Raw genomic sequence first — 17,601 nt, forward strand, 5'->3', positions numbered from 1 at the left:
TCCGTACTTGTATGATTATATGATTATCAATTTGTGACCAATTTGCATAACTCCTTCGTGGTGCGTTTTTTTTTATCTTTCCTTTGTTACAGTTTAAGTCGGAGTGCCGACTATGTAGAGCAATAGCTGGAAGGTGTGACTAAATGTTGCAAATAAACCTGTTCTGAAATGGTTGAAATGGCTCTAAGCACTATGTGACATCTGAGGTCATCAGTCCCCTAGACTTAGAACTACTTAAACCTAACTAAGGACATCACACACATCCTTGCGTGAGGCAGGATTCGAACTTACGATCGTAGCGGGAGCTCGGTTCCGGACTGAAGCGCCTAGAACCGCTCGGCCACAGCGGCCGGCAAAACGTTCTTGACTCTCGTTGTGGTTTCCATTTCGCAATCGAAAAAAGGTTGAAAGAACAAATAGTCCTCTCTTGATCAATTTTACTTAGAGGGTTAACGCATAGAGTTTAGAGGAAAACTCGCCAGTTTAAAGACCACAAACAGAGGAAAAAAGAATTAAACTGAAATGTCATCCTATCCGTTAGTGTTTTCGCTGCGAAAAGGAGTGATAAGACTGTCGTGTTGGCGGGCAGAAGAGGACGGTTCATTACGGCTGCCGCCGAGCGTACTGAATAACTCTGGCGGCCCCAGCCGGGGCGTCGGCGGCGGCGGCGGCGGCGTCGGCGGCGGTGGTGGCGCCTTTATCTCGAGCGAAGATTTCGGCGCCGCCGAGGGCGAGGCGTAAGGAGCACATCACGACATGCAAACGAGGTCGGCCGCAAGGGGGAGTGAGCAGAAGGGCCGCGCAGAGGTGGGGGCGGCAGGAGAGGTTATCTGTAATTAGGGCTCCAACCTGGCGCGCCTCCGCCAAAGCCCGGCCCTCTTACCTTATTCCATTTTCTGTTCTCTAATTTAAATTTCAGATGAGCGGTTAAGGTTTGTAGCGTGCTGACGGGTAATCGGGAGCGGCGCTGCGCGGGGGCGGTGGGGGCGGCGCGGAGGCGGCGTCGCCTCGCCGGGCCGCCTCGTCTGCTCGGCTGTGATCCGCGAAAACAGCCGCGGAACGGACCTCTTAATTACCACGGAGGGCCGCGCCGGCCGGCCGGTGGGCACGCACCCCCCACCACCGGGCACCCGCCTAACAGCTCACCGCTCATTCACGTCCTCCGACAGAAATACCCCGGTACAAAGCTCTCGCGGCTATTCGCGGAGGGTATGGGGAAAAGGAGTACAGTGGAAGCTCCTACGAGGGGTAGAACTACCTTCTCACACGACTGAAGATAGACTGAGAATCAGTTTAGATGGCATATGAGATGTAGTGTTAAGGCCTTGGAAAAATTACAATAAATCGTGCCCCATGCTGGAGACGCTGTCCAGCCACACTGATGGGACCATCTGAATAACCACCTTTTGAAGCGCGGACACTGCAAGATGTGCAAGTAGGGAACCAGTGAGTTTCAGAATGATGAACAACAGCAATCAGTCGCCCTTTCCGTTCTGGATTCATTAAAGCAAATCTAGATTTAAGCTAGCAACTAGTCCTGATCAAGGAAGTTTTTCAGAGTTTTAATACACGCTCAGTACGTCAATCCCCTGTTGTTCGGGCTCCTGTCATAGTTCATTCAAGTCGTGGCTAGTTACTAGCCGAAATCTAGATTTACTATATTTCAGAGTATTAAGACATGCCTAGCCCAAACAACAGGAACTGACATAGTAGTGCACGGATTAAAACACTGCAATACTGCCCTCATAATGGCTTGTTACTAGCCGAAATTTAGATGTGCCTTCATTTGTCATCAGTCTTCTGACTGGTTTGATGCGGCCCGCCACGAAATCTTCTCCTGTGCTAACCTCTTCATCCCAGGGTAGTACTTGCAACCTACGTCCTCAATTATTTGCTGGATGTATTCCAATCTCTGTCTTCCTCTACAGTTTTTGCCCTCTACAGCTCCCTCTAGTACCATGGAAGTCAGCCGGCCAGGGTGGCCGAACGGTTCTAGGCGCTACAGTCTGGAACCACGCGACCGCTAAGGTCGCAGGTTCGAATCCTGCCTCGGGCATGGATGTGTGTGCTGTCCTTAGGTTAGTTAGGTTTAAGTAGTTCTAAGTTCTAGGGGACTGATGACCTCAGAAGTTAAGTCCCATAGTGCTCAGAGCCATTTGAACCATTTGAACCATGGAAGTCATGCCCGCATGTCTTCTCCATATGAGGGTTTTCCACATATTTCTTTCCTCTCAGATTCTGCGCAGAACCTCCTCATTCCTTACCTTATCATTCCACTTAATTTTCGACACTCGTCTCTAGCACCAACTCGCAAATGCTTTGATTCCCTTCTGTTCCGGTTTTGCCAGAGTCCATGTTTCACTATCATAGAATACTGTACTCCAGACGTGCACTCTCAGAAATTTCCTGCTCAAATTAAGGCCGATATTGGACATTAGTAGACTTCTTCTGACCAGGAATGCCCTTTTGGCCATTGCTAGTCTGCTTCCGATGTACCCCTTGCTATGTCCGTCATTGGCTATTTTACTGCGTAGGTAGCAGAATTACTTAACTACATCTACTTCGTGACTATCAATCGTGATGTTAAGTTTCTCGATGTTCTCATTTCTACTACTTCTCAATATTTTGGTTTTTCTTCAATTTACTCTCAATCCATACTCTGTACACATTAGACTGTTCATTCCGTTCAGTAGATCGTGTAATTCATCTTCACTTTTACTCCGGATAGCAACGTCATCAGCGAATCGCATCATTGATATCCTTTCACCTTGAATTTTGATTCCACTCCTAAACCTTTCTTTTATTTCCATCATTGCTTCATCGATGTACAGATTGAACAGTAGGGGCGAAAGGCTACATCCTTGTCTTACACCCTTTTCAATCCGAGCACTTTTTTGGGCTTCCATTCTTATTATTCCCTATAGACTGTTGTCCACATTGTATACGAACCGTCTCTCCCTATAGCATGCTCCTACTTTGTTTTCAGAATTTCGAACATCTTGCACCATTTTACATCGTCGAACGCTTTTCTTAGGCCGACAGATCCTATAAACGTGTCTTGATTTTTCTTTACTCTTGCTTCCATTATTAACCGCAATGTCAGAGTTGCCTCTCTCGTGCCTTTACCTTTGCTATAGCCAAACCGATCGTCATCTAGCGCATCCTCAATATTCTTTTCTATTCTTCTGTATTTTATTCTTGTCAGCAACTGGGATGCATGAGCTGTTAAGCTGATCGTGCGATAATTCTTGCACTTGTCAGCTCTTGCCGTCTTCGGAATTGTGTGGATGATGCTTTTCCGAGAGTCAGATAGTAAGTCGCCCGACACATACATTCTACACACCAACGTGAATAGTAGTTTTGTTGCACTTCCTCCAATGATTTTAGAAATTCTGATGGAATGTTATCTATTCCTTCTGCCTTATTTAGTCTTAAGTCTTCCAAAGCCCTTTTAAATTCTGATTCTAATACTGGATCCCCTATCTCTTCTAAATCGACTCCTGTTTCTTCTATCACATCAGACAAATCTTCCCCCTCATAGAGGCTTTCAATGAATTCTTTCCATATAACCGCTCTCTCCATTGCATTTAACAGTGGAATTCCCGTTGCACCCTCAATGTTATGACCCTTGAGTTTAATGTCATCGAAGGTTGCTTTGACTTTCCTGTCTGCTGTGTCTGTCCTGACAATGATTACCTTTTCGAAGTCTTCACATTTTTCTTGCAGCCATTTCGTCTTAGCTTCCCTACACTTCCTATTTATTTCATTCCACAGATGCTTGTATATCGGCTTTCCTGAGTTTCTCGGAACATTGTAGTACTTCCTCGTTTCCTTGATCAATGAATGTATATCTTAGTTACCCATGGTTTCTTCTCAGTTATCTTCTTTGTAGCTATGTTTCCCTTCCCAACTTCTGTGATGGCCCTTTTTACAGATTTCCATTCCTCTTCAACTACTGAGTTATTCCTTATTGCTGTATCTATACCCTTAGACAACTTCAACCGTATCCCGTCATTCCGTAGTAGGCCTACTTCCATGTCTCACTTCTTTGCGTATTGATTCTTCCTGACTAATGTCTTAAATTTCAGCCTACTCTTCATCACTAACATATGATGATCTGAGTCTATATCTGCTCCTACAATCCTTTCGAAATCTCAGTCTGATCATGGCGTAATCTAATTAAAATCTTAGCGTATCACCCGGCCTTTTCCAAGTATACCTCCTCCTCTTGTGATTCCTGAACAGAGTATTCGCTATTACTAGCTGAAACTTGTTACAAAACTCAATTAGTCTTTCTCCTCTGTCATTCCTTGTCCCAAGACCATATTCTCCTGTAACCTTTTCTTCCTCCCCTTCCCCTACAACTGCATTTAAATCTCCCATGATTATTAGATTTTTATCTCTCTTTATTTACTGTATTACCTCTTCAATATCCTCATACACTTTCTCTATCTCTTCATATTCAGCTTGCGACGTCGGCAACTGTACCTGAACTATCGTTGTTGATGTTGGTTTGCTGTCGATTCTGATAAGAACAATACTAATACTGAACTGTTCACAGTAACACACTCTCTGCCCTACCTTCCTATTCACAGCGAATCCTACTCCCGTTATACAATTTTCTGCTGCTTTTGATATTACCCTATACTCACCTGACCAGAAATCCTTGTCGTCTTTCCACTTCACTTCACTGACCCCAGCTATGTCTGGATTGAGCCTTTGCGCTTCCCTTTTCAGATTTTCAAGTTTCCCCTCCACGTTGAAGCTTCCTACATTTCACGACCTTACTCGTAGAACATTATACTTTTGTTGAATATTCGGTCTTTTTCTCATGGTAACCTCCCCTTTGGTAGTCCCCTCCCGGAGATCCGAATGGGGGACTATTTCGGGATCTTTTGCCAATGGAGAAATCATCATGACACCCCTCCAATTACAGGGCACATGTCCTGTGGATACACTTTACGTGTCTTTAATGCACTGGTCTCCATTGCCTTCTGCATCCTCATTTCGTTGATCATTGTTGATTCTTCCGCCGCCCTTAGGGCAGTTTCCCACCCCTCGGACAAGAGAGTGCCCTGAACGTCTGTCCGCTCCTGTGCTCTCTTTGACAAGGCCGTTGGCAGAATAAGGGGTGACTTGTTATGCGTTAATATAGCCTGAAAGGGAAGGACGACCGACTGCTGTTCTCCGCCATTTTGAAACTCATATCACAGTCGTTGAGTGCATTCCACGTTTCTAATGGAACGTAACTCGAGATTCAATGAAGTTCTAGAAGGTACCGACAGCAATGTGGAGCCATGACGACTACATAGCCGTTGCCAGCTATGATACTGTAGGTTTCCCGCTTGAGGTTCCATGGCACAAACAGCCCGAACGAAATGATGCCACCGACTCTCTACCGAGGGGTATTGGGGCTAGGGTGTATGATTTCCATAAAAATTTGTCTGCAAATAAAAATAAAGAATATCCTTATTTTTTAAAAAATCTTCTCTTCGTATAACGTGTACTTCAGATAGCGTCCTCAGCAACTCAGCAATACTTACTATTGGTTGGCCCTTTTTTGCACATGTAACGTGAAACAAGACTTCAATCTAAGTGAAAGCCTGGATTTGAAATAATGAAAATAAATCTAATAAGATCCCAAAAGAAACTGGTAGTGTACTTAGTGAAAACTAATTAACTCTATGTGTTTGTGAATTCCTAAAGGATCAAACTGCTGAGGTCATCGGTCCCTAGACTTACACATTACTTAAACTAGCTTAAACTTATGCTTAGAACAACACACCCACCCACGCCCGAGAGAGGACTCAAACCTCCGGCTGGAGGGGCCGCGCAATCGTTTCCATGGCGCCTCAAACCACGCGGCCACCACGTGCTGCTACACTACTGGCCATTAAAATTGTTACACCACGAAGCTGACGTGCTACAGACGCGAAATTTAACCGACAGGAAGAAGATGCTATGATATGCAAATGATTAGCTTTTCAGAGCATTCATACGAGGTTAGCGCCGGTGGCGACACCTACAACGTCCTGACATGAGGAAAGTTTCCAACCGATTTCTCATACACAAAACAGCAGGTGACCGACGTTGCCTGGTGAAACGTTGTTGTGATGCCTCCTGTAAGGAGGAGAAATGCGTACCATCACGTTTCCGACTTTGATAAAGGTCGGATTGTAGCCTCTCGCGATTGCGGTTTATCATATCGCGACATTGCTGCTCGCGTTGGTCGAAATCCAATGACTGTAGGCAGAATATGGAATCGGTGGGTTCAGGAGGGTAGTATGCAATGCCGTGCTGGATCCCAACGGCCTCGTATCACTAGCAGTCGAGATGACAGGCATCTTATCCACATGGGTGTAACGGATCGTGCAGCCACGTCTCGATCGCTGAGTAAACAGATGGGGACGTTTGCAAGACAACAACCATCTGCAGGAACAGTTCGACGACGTGTGCAGCAGCATGGACTATCAGCTCGGAGACCATGGCTGCGGTTACCCATGACGCTGCATCACAGACAGGAGCGCCTGCGATGGTGTACTCAACGACGAACCTGGGTGCACGAATGGCAAAACGTAATTTTTTCGGATGAATCCAGGTTCTGTTTATAGCATCATGCTGTTCGCATCCGTGTTTGGCGACATCGCGGTGAACGCACTTTGGAAGCGAGTATTCGTCATCGCCATACTGGTGTATGACCCGGCGTGATGGTGTGGGGTGCCATTGGTTACAAGTCTCCGTCACCTCTTGTTCGCACTGACGGCACTTTGAACAGTGGACGTTACATTTCAGATGTGTTACGACCCGTGGCTCTACCGTTCATTCTATCCGTGCGAAACCCCACATTTCAGCAGGATAATGCACGACCGCATGTTGCAGGTCCTGTACGGGCCTTTCTGGATACAGAAAATGTTCGACTACTGCCCTGGCCAGCACACTCTCCAGATCTCTCACCAATTGAAAACGTCTGGTCAATGGTGGCCGAGCAACTGGCTCGTCACAATACGCCAGCCACTACTCTTGAAGAACTGTGGTATCGTGTTGAAGCTACATGGGCAGCTGTACCTGTACACACCTTCCAAGCTCTGTTTGATTCAATGCCCAGGCGTATCAAGGCCGATATTACGGTCAGATGTGGTTGTTTTGGGTACTGATTTCTCAGGATCTATGCACCCAAAATGCGTGAAAATGTAATCACATGTCAGTTCTAGTATAATATATTTGTCCAATGAATACCCGTTTATCATCTGCATTTCTTCATGGTGTAGCATTTTAATGGCCAGTAGTGTATTTTACTGTAACTCAGTACTGAAGTACGTTACGAAAGTTGGATAAATTTGACTGGAAATAATGACGAAGTTTAATATTATCTACACTGTTCATTGAAAATTAATGTGCTTAACGAGCATAATATCAAAAGATTCTAAGATTGTACTGTTTTGCTCACAAGAATGAAACGTGAAATCGACCCCGAAATAAAAATAGCTGACCTTGTGCTCGGCATGCTGTTTTGTGTCTGGTGTAGTGACGTTCTGGAAAGCAAACTGCCATCTATGGCACTGAGTGCACCACTGTTGCCTCCTCCCGAGTTTCAGATAGCGCCATTTTACCACGCATAGTGTACTTTAACCACGGTGACGCGTGAAAAGCGTATAAACGAAACCGTTTCAAAACATTTTCCATTCTTGGTCCGAAAACGAATAAGCACGTCCCTTTGGCCGTCAGGCAAATCGCACCATTTCCGTGTTACTGCAATGACAGCACTGTTTCCTGCGTTCCTCCCAAACGCTTTATACAGCCTCCTCTGCTATTGCCTCTCCCTCCAAGTGTGAGTCGTTGTTGCACATTGACTTCAAATATAGGCGCCTATCACATTATCGTCAATGGACCGTGTATAACATTCTTTCGTAATTTGTAGAATAATTGGACAATGTTGCAACGACTGTTCAAGCTGCTTTGTGTAATTTATGAGACTGGAGATATGTCATAAAAATATGTTCAGGAACCCAAACATATCAAAGACAGATCTCTCATAATAAACTTTTAGCTCACTAGTCAGATTTGATGACCAGTTGAAAGGTGCCTTTGGACTCAGTCACCGTTTGTTTGAATCATGTAGTTTTCGCTTCGGTTACGGGAGAGCTCTTTGCCTTTATTTTCTGATCGCATATTGATCGATTTCGATACTTATCTTTGCTACATGGGAAGTAGTTTTTACTTGTGGTCTTTAGACGCGGTAGCTCAGACAGTGAACAGCTACGGCATAATAGTGCCACGTAAACACGTAGAAGTTTTAAAGAAATGAGGAGAGGCAATTCTATCGAGTCATTCAGTCTGCTGTGCTCAAACGTAAACTGTCCTGAATGGGCCCACCATCTAATGTAGCGCATGTCACTGTGAGTCAGTTATCACCGACGAGTTTTAGATGTGATGTGCCTGTTACCGTGACTAACTGCTGGCAGGCAGCGCTGAGCCGGAAGAGATCGTTTGAAGGTTGTTTCTATCTGACATGCCGTCATCTGATAATTCTGTTGTCACTCACTGTAAGAGAAGGAGCACTTAATAGTGGAATTGGTAGTAAGAGTGGCTATGTTGCTCCTCTCTTTTTGTTCAGCTAACCGATACGAGGTAAGGTGTTACCGGTTTCCTGTGAACCCTGTAGCAGAGTGACGGTTAGGCTGATATCAATATACAGCTTTTTGATTATGTTCGCTTCCGATGTTGAATCCATGATCGGAAGTTAGTCACTGTTTCAATTACCAAACAGATTGGTGTTATTTCTCTGCTTATGTGTGTGCGGTTTTATTTCTTTAATATCGCTGAATGTGACTATTAAATGCACCCGATGGTTCGAGTTGTCTTGGAATCTAAGTGAGGGTTTGTCATATTTATTAGTCTAATAAATCAGAAATTTATTGGAAATTTCCATTTTTATTGCCTTAGTGAAAGCCCCCAACTCATATATTTTTTAAGCAAAAACAATTAAACATTTTACGATTAATGATAGTCCCATTTTTAACTTATTTCTACCTAAATAAGATTTCTGTAATTGGTTACTGTTGTATAATAAGATCGTTTTTGCAAATGCAACACGTATGCCTTTTTTCTTGTGATGTGTCATTGTCAATCACGTACATATCATTTCATTTCTTTATCCTATATACCAGGATAGGAACTTGCCGTTAGTGGCATACAGAGGTTATTTATTGGTCGAGCCACATCAGAATATCTCCAAAGTAATATAGATTGTACCGGCGTGCAATAGACGTAGCGATATCTGTTTAAACGTGCTTGAGTACAGCCAGATGCGTATCGATACAATTCCTAGACGAGTACACTTTACTATGAACGGACCCCGTACGAAGGATAATGTACAGAGGAATGGAACATAAATTAAGAATGTGTTAGATGATTACCAATGTTGCATGAGGCGGAGGGAAGACATCACGGAGGCAGCTCTGAAGCTGCACTTGATAACGGAAGCAACATATAAGAAAAATCGAAGAATACTCTGAGTATTTTTTGACCCACAAAAAGAACTCACTGTGAAAATGATAATACATACTTAATAATATGTACAAGACGCAACAACTGTCTATAAGAATCGATGCTGAAGAAATGAATAGTTGGTTCAAATACTGGTATGCAGGCTGTCTCCTACAACTAGCCATGTATGTCAAAGAAGCAATGGCGCAACTAAAGGATATATTCACAATTGTTTTAAAAATTCAAGTGAAAGGTGCTACTTGCAAGATATACTAGTGACATTATTTATACTTAGTGGATGTGAGGAAGAATTTCTGAACACGTAGAATGGAACGAACAGTCTAACTGGCACAGAATATAAATTGAAGGACGAAACTATTGAGGAGCAACAAAACGAAGATTTTTGATAAATTTTACATCGAAGCTGTGGATCAAGAAGTACATGAGGCGAAGGAGTTCTGCAACGTTGGAAGAACAAGTAGGCCCAGGGTGTTGTTCAACACCTAAGGAATTAGGTAGAAGACAGTGCTCCGCCAGAAAAAATCTCCACGTAACCTACAGCCATCTGGACGAACGCCTTCGCAGAGGTGAAAGGCGTTGGTGTAAGTTGTTCAGGACATAATATTGTTCGAGCCTCTCTTAGTGATGTGAACAGTATAAGAAAATATTTCTCGCTGGAGACATTCTACTTATCTAACTGCACTCTTTGAGTAACTTTTAACCATTTAAAACAATTACACGATAAAGTGTATCCAGTGAACTGAAATTTAATTGCATAAAAACAGTTTTAAACCTTGTTTTGAATGAAAGCATTTTCCCGGAAGACTCCAAAAAGCAATATCCATTCAATTGAGCTTATATTAAATAATGAATCTGTTGTGATGGGTTGTCACAAATAAATCGGTTTCTGAACAGGTGCTAATTGACATGATTAGTGCACAGATAAAATATATAAACAGATACATATTTTCAGTGGAAATGAACACTTGTCTCTTTGTATCCAACTGTTTTCTTTACTGTGACTGTGAGTCAGAGTGCACACACACACACACACACACACACACACACACACACACACAGACATACGTATCGACAGAACAAGCCTAATACTTGTGCTGAAATAGATTGTCGTTGGCAATACTACTCGAAGCACTGGTCAATAGAAACTCTTTCTCGTAGCACTGTCCAAAGACAAAGTTGACAAACATTTACAAACATAGGCGAGGACTTGAAGATTAACTTGAAGAGTCTAACTGGTTGGCTCTACTCTGCTGTCGCAGGACACGGTATTCTTCCCGCTGCTTGCTGTGGACTAGGCGGTTACTGTAACCAGAGGCGGTGCTGTGTAAGAGCACAGGAACACGTGAACACCCGAACTTTTGACGCCTTGGGGATTTTTGGTTACTTTTCTTTGAATGCTGTTAAACGTAGCACAGATGCGGTAATCTGAAATACACGGCACTAAATGTACTGCGCTGTGTATTGCTACTCCTCCAGACTTCGTGGTGCTTGGTATCAGGGTACCGAGAACGTCTTCCGTTTTGCACGTTTTGAGGAGCTTTTGCTCATCCGCAACTGGCGTGACGTGAATGCCTTATGGATCAAAATACATCCGGATTTGATAAACAATTTGCACGGTTCACGGCGTGCTCAGGCAGCCACTACCACTCAACTACAAATGTACGTCAGTATCGTCAGGTGTAAACACAATGCAGCAGACTTTTCTCCCTCTCCCCATTCGCTTGGCATAAAGAACATTATACTCAGGTATGCCACTCCTCAGATATGCGAATTCTGTCGCTATATAGTAAAATTAGATCGGATGTCAGTATATGTTATAGTTATACTGATAGTGCCACAGATACACTTTATCTCACTTAGTCCCTTCAATTTATACCAATGAATTTCCTAATGCTCGGTTCGATTCGCGAAAGATCATGGGCAGTAGTGTTGCAGTCTGCTGCTGCTGCTTTCTTCTCAGAAGATAGATTGAAACAAATTATCTTATCAAACGATGTACTTTACCATTTATTTAAGGATATCAAATTATCATCAACAGTTCAATACATAATTTTTTTTTGACGAGTCGTCCCTATTGCGTTCCCTGCAATTTCTGGTGGTTTCTACGTTAAGTGCTGCAAGAGCTACACCGATTTGCTTTCGTATGTGTATCCTGTATTAGATGTTCATGGACCTTATTAATGAAAAAACGTAAGTCTAGTGTTGAATAAAACAAGGAAATCTCAGAAAAAAGAGAGTATAAGTTGTGTCTGAAGAAACTGAAAAAGCATATTGACGATTTCAATTAGCAGCAGCAGTTTCACAGTGCACAGCAGTTTATCAGAAATCTCTTACGTTCAGCCGGTGTACCCATGCGGTGGAACGTCAAGTTTATGATACACCTGCTGATGCAGTGGTGTGGCATCTTAGGCAACCGTTATGTCGGTAAGAGTGCCACATAAACCGAGTACAAACAGAACGAAAATTTTGATAATCAATATATTCTGAGAGAACTCCAGAAGTCAACTTCTCACCTCTAGTACACTGCAGTGTGTTAAAAGGCACATTTGACCCTCAATCGGTGTTGTGGGGTATGAAGATTCTCCCTCCAACCTTCAAATGAGCATGGTCGGAACTTTCCCCACTATGCACTTCTGCTACTCATTAGCTTCAGTTAAGTTCTCACGAGAATTTGTAGTGACTAGTCATTGTTGCGAGCTGCTGGTAATTTTTGACTTGCTAAGCAGAATAAGATGCGTAAGGTATGACGCGATCCCACCACACAGTTTACTTTACGATCTCAGTAACCTTAAACGTTTTATATTTTGCATCATTTACAGAAATATTGCTCGGCATGGCTTTCAAGGACAGAGTGGTGGTTGCAGATCGAGACTTTAAGGCTACCGTGTCTCAGTGGTTATATGAGAGGGAAGATATTTTTGCACTGTGATGCTGAAACTGTCGACGAAAGTGATCCCCAGCTGAACAGTGAACACTAGACTGAATCTGAACTGGATGTATCATATAGTGATGAGTGTGAACGAGTTAGCGGACGAACAAAACAGAACACAACCGCAACCGTTAAGTGGTCTACAGAGGTGCAAAATCTGCTTTAAGTTTCTGGTTGAATGAAAATTTGTTCAATTCAAAAATGGCTCTGAGCACTATGGGACTTAACAGCTGTGGTCATCAGTCCCCTAGAATTAGAACTACTTAAACCTAACTAACCTAAGGACATCACACACATCCATGCCCGATGCAGGATTCGAACCTGCGACCGTAGAAGTCGCGCGATTCCGGACTGCGCGCCTAGAACCACGAGACCACCGCGGCCGGCTAAAATTTGTTCAAGTTCAGGGTTTGCGGAAATAAATTGAAGCTTATCTATATAATTTTTGTCTTGTGTTATATTTTTATCCTAATGTTCTTAACTGCACTGAAGTTAATTACCAAATATGACTTAAACATTTTCGGTAATTAACAGATACAGTGCAATGTGAAGCTGGTGTGCTAAGAAGATATAGATTTTTAAACAAGCTATTGTTATGTTTTGGATTCCCAAAGCGTTTTCGATGTCAGTAAGTACTAACCAACAACGGGAACAGCCTGTGATCATTACTTTTTACTTCTATCCAAATGGTTGAACAGATAATACGGTAAGAGTGTGCGGTGTGTAAATGCCCCACGACACAGTTTATTTCGTAAGACATTCACTACACCGACTGAGGATTAACCCTAGCGCACTACTGCGCTACCAACGCGTTTTGCATAAAGCATGATACCAGTGGCGGGGGGGGGGGAGGAGTGACACTTTGTGTCCACCACCAAATACCCAAACTTTTACTAACAACATTTTAAATAGATACTAATATATATGCAGGATACAGCACTTGAAAATATATTTTAGCTCACTCTTAGTGACACCAAAACTTTTTCCATAATAATTACACTGTAAGGAGAGGTCCACAAAAAGTTTAAACAAAAACTCGTTCTTTGTCGCTAATTTCCATTCACAACACACCTTTTAAGATTATGCAGATGTGTGAGAAGGGTCCTGAACCTAAAAATATGATTATGGCATTTGTTGCAAAAAGTTACTTACACTGCTACATGAGCTACAGTCTGGAACTGCGCGACCGCTACGGTCGCAGGTTCGAATCCTGCCTCGGGCATGGATGTGTGTGATGTCCTTAGGTTGGTTAGGTTTAAGTAGTTCTCAGTTGTAGGGGACTGATGACCTCAGAAGTTAAGTCCCATGGTGCTCAGAGCCATTTGAACCATTTTTACACTGACTGACTGAGTAGTGGCTCACTCATCATTGCTCAGCCCAAACTGTAACGCTAGAAACTGGAAATTTGGAGGAGGGGCGGACATTATACCGTAGGCGTCGTTCAAGAAGTGACTTTTCGAAATTCCAACCCTAAGGAAGTGAAATAGGGGATGCAAGGTTTTTTAAAAGAAAAAAGTCGCTATAAAGGCGGTTTTGAGGTGAGACCTACTAAAATTTGTATTTGGTTTCTCGGTCAGAAACAAAGGAAGACATAATATAGAATGTTTGGAAATTTAACCCTATGGGGATGAAAGAGTGGGTGAGACCTTTTTTTTTAAAAAAAAAGTTATACATCGCTGTTAAAGAACTACTAAAGCATTTTGAAGCTACCTCTATGAACAGTGTTATCGGACTTCTCAATTAGAAATAAAAAAAATACGTGTTTCAGTGTTTCTGGAAACGGAACCCCTAAGGTGCTGAAACAGGGGATGAGATGATTATGAAAATATTTTATTATGAAAGCATTTTAAAGTTCAATCTATGAAAACTAATATGTGGCTTCTCAATAAAAAATAAAAAATACATGTTTCACTGTTTTTGGATATTCAGTATCCAAGGGGGTGAAATTGAGTCAGACTAATTCACTGACTCATTATCTCCCAGCCCAAAAACGCTAAAGATAGGTACTGGAAGTTTGGAGCGGGTGTGCACGTTAATTCTGTAGACATCGTCTAAGTAGAGATTATCCGAAATTACTGTAGGCATTAATCACTCGTAAGGGGATGAAATAGGGGAAGAAATACTCTTTGGAACTATGTCACTATTAGCCAGCCCGGGGTGGCCGAGCGGTTCTAGGCGCTACAGTCTGGAACCGCGTTACCGCTACGGTCGCAGGTTCGAATCCTGCCTCGGGCATGGAAGTGTGTGATGTCCTTAGGTTAGTTAGGTATAAGTAGTTCTAAGTTCTACGGGACTGATGACCACAGAAGTTAAGTCCCATAGTGCTCAGAGCCATTTGAACCATTTTTCATGTCACTATCAACCGAGCGAGGTGGCGCAGTGGTTAGACACTGGACTCGCATTCGGGAGGACGACGGTTCAATCCCGCGTCCGGCCATCCTGATTTAGGTTTTCCGTGATTTCCCTAAATAACTCCGGGCAAATGCCGGGATGGTTCCTCTGAAAGGGCACGGCCGACTTCCTTCCCCATCCTTCCCTCATCCGATGAGACCGATGACCCCGCTGTCTGGTCTCCTTCCCCGAAACCAACCAACCAACCATGTCACTATTAAGGGAATTTTGAAGCTGGAACTAAGAATACTGGTATTTGGGTTCTAAGTCAGAAAATGAAAAATACGTGTTTCAGCGTTTTTGGAAATTCAACCACTAAGGGGGTAAACTAGTGGGTCAAATATTTTTTGAAAATAAATAATTACCAAAGAACTACTAAAGGATTTTTAGGGGTACATCTATGACAGCTGATGTTTTACTTCTCTGTCGGAAATAAAAAATACGTGTTTCAGTGTTTCTGGAAATTCAATCCCTAAGGCAGTGCAATAGGGTATGAAAATTGTTGAGTAAATGTTTCGTTACATTAAAAATAATTTATAGCTAAATTTATGAAAACTGGTATATCACTTCTCCGTTAGATGTAAGGAAATATTTGTAAGGGGATGAGAACTGCTATGGAAATATCTCTACAAGAACGCAAAATATGTGAGTGACAAAATTTTGGACTCTAAATACCAACATAACTTTTTGGCGAGGTGTAAATTCGGATAAGACCATGTTTGTATGACCGTAATTAGCGTGAAAAACATAGAAGGCGTGAACAACATAAAAATTCGATTAAATAAAAGAAAATTCTACAAACCAGACAGTCTCTTACGCGAGCGAAGCAGCGGCCACTATGGTAGTACATTACTAACACTTAAATTTTTAGGTTAAGTTCTACTAAAAATAATTACAACAGTAACGGAATCTGATATAAGCAATAATTAAAACAATAAATATTTTGTCAGACTTTTAAAACGTTAAGTAGCAGAATAGATTATAATAATTTCAAAGGGTGCGCATGAAGTCCCCTCTCCTTCCCCACCCCCACCCCCCGCCTAGGCATTGCTAGGGTGATGGTCATCTTTCTATGATGACACAACTGTTAGCTCAAAAGAGATAATAATTTATCGTCGTAATTTGGATGAAGTTTTTCCTTTTTCCTTTTTAGATGATTTTAGAGTCTCTATAGCTGTAGTTGTGTCTAGACCGGTTTTAGTGAAGGCGACGCGATGTCGTTCTCGGTGATTCAGCCCCGCCGCAGACGAGGGCATGGCGGTTATTGCGCCAGGAAATGTATTATAAATTTCCTGCCCGAAAGTCGATGCAGTTCGCCGACGTACGTCGGCTTGAGCGCCACGGCCATAACCTAATAACGGGTCCTGCCAGTGACTTATAGAATATCCGATTATGGAATAATTACGCTGTTACCATCAAACCATTAATGAGGCCGCGAAATTTGAGGACGGGCCGCTTAACGACATTTGCACCAAGTTGCTCAACACTTTCGGAGGCCCGCGTGGGAAGCGTGGCAGCTAGCAGATGCGTTGTGTTTGCGAGGGAGGGGTGAGGTGGGGGTGGGAAAGGGGTAATGTGTGTTGCTAGGGGTGGGGTTTGACAACGAGGAGGGGGAAACTTCCACTTGGCTGCCATAGTAGCTCATGCGGCGTTCTTTGCTAGTCGTCGCTGTTGATAGGCGCACGGAAAGCAGATTCACTCATCTATCCGTCCACTCCTGTCCAGCTTTTTTAGCAGTCCGGTCTCCCTGTGCAACAATACCTTTACCAGCGTTCACAGCTGCACTGTTAAACATGAACCATTACTGTTAGCATATGTCGGGGCTGTTTTACTTCTATTTTCTTAGTGATAAGTGTGGTTTGTAGTTGTCCTCCGTTAATTTCCTGCACAAATACCCTCGTCTCCGGAAACGAAGTACATTAAGTATTCTCAGTACCTTGATTTTCGTTATTATACATTTTCTTTTTGTCTCCACAGTGTTTCAATCTGACTACTCTTTTCTCTCCCAATCAAACTATTTCTGATTGCTTTATAACACGTGTGGAACAATACATAGCGACTTCTGAAAATGGTTTTAATCTCTCCTCACCAAATTTTTGACACCCAAATAAGGTATTACACTACAGCTGAACTGGTTTCGTATCTTCTAGTGCTCTCTGCAGATATGATTCTCTCATACAGTGCTGTGTCCCAGTGCTTCAATTTATGACACTTATTCCTTTATTTTCAGGAGGTGGTGTCTCACAGCTCGAAGATATTAGAAAAATGTCAGGATTACTGCCTTGAGCTGCTGATAAAATCTTCATTTATACCACCAGTTTCGGTCGATTGGTCCTTGAAAGAGTCTACAGCATCATACTACGGAAATATAAAATCACTGACGTCAGATAATAGAATCATGATATAGTCACTGCTGTCACATTGTAACTTAGATTACAACGTTAATGCTGACTGATGACGTAACATGAAAGAGTGCACTGCGTATCACAGATCATATATTGACGATGTAGTTCATATTACAATGCGACAACAGTGACAAATTCGTCGTTTCATCATCTGACATCAGTGGTTTTGTCTTCGGCTAGTATGATGTTGGAAATACTTTTGAGAACCTGATGCAGTCAGTCGAAACTGGTCGTTTAAATAAATATTTTATCAGCACCGCAAGGCAGTAGTCATTATATTTTGCTCTTCGATATTAGTAGCCCTTTTACATGAAGATTTCTTCGACACCACACATTGATATTAGCCGGAATGTCGACGAAACTATTCAA

General features: G+C 42.7%; 1 protein-coding gene across 1 annotated transcript in view; it reads left to right on the forward strand.

Annotated features, from left to right (window-relative positions):
- The first annotated feature begins 522 nt into the window (after positions 1–522).
- Positions 523–17,601, forward strand: part of LOC124623104 — a 28,337-nt gene continuing 11,258 nt past the window's right edge. Inside the window, exons 1-2 of the mRNA XM_047148895.1 lie at positions 523–737; positions 941–1,101. Coding sequence (XP_047004851.1) covers positions 523–737; positions 941–1,101 — 376 coding nt within the window. The remainder of the gene's footprint in view (positions 738–940; positions 1,102–17,601) is intronic.

Source organism: Schistocerca americana, chromosome 7 (genome assembly GCF_021461395.2).
Source record: "Schistocerca americana isolate TAMUIC-IGC-003095 chromosome 7, iqSchAmer2.1, whole genome shotgun sequence".
Taxonomy (NCBI): Eukaryota; Metazoa; Arthropoda; class Insecta; order Orthoptera; family Acrididae; genus Schistocerca; species Schistocerca americana.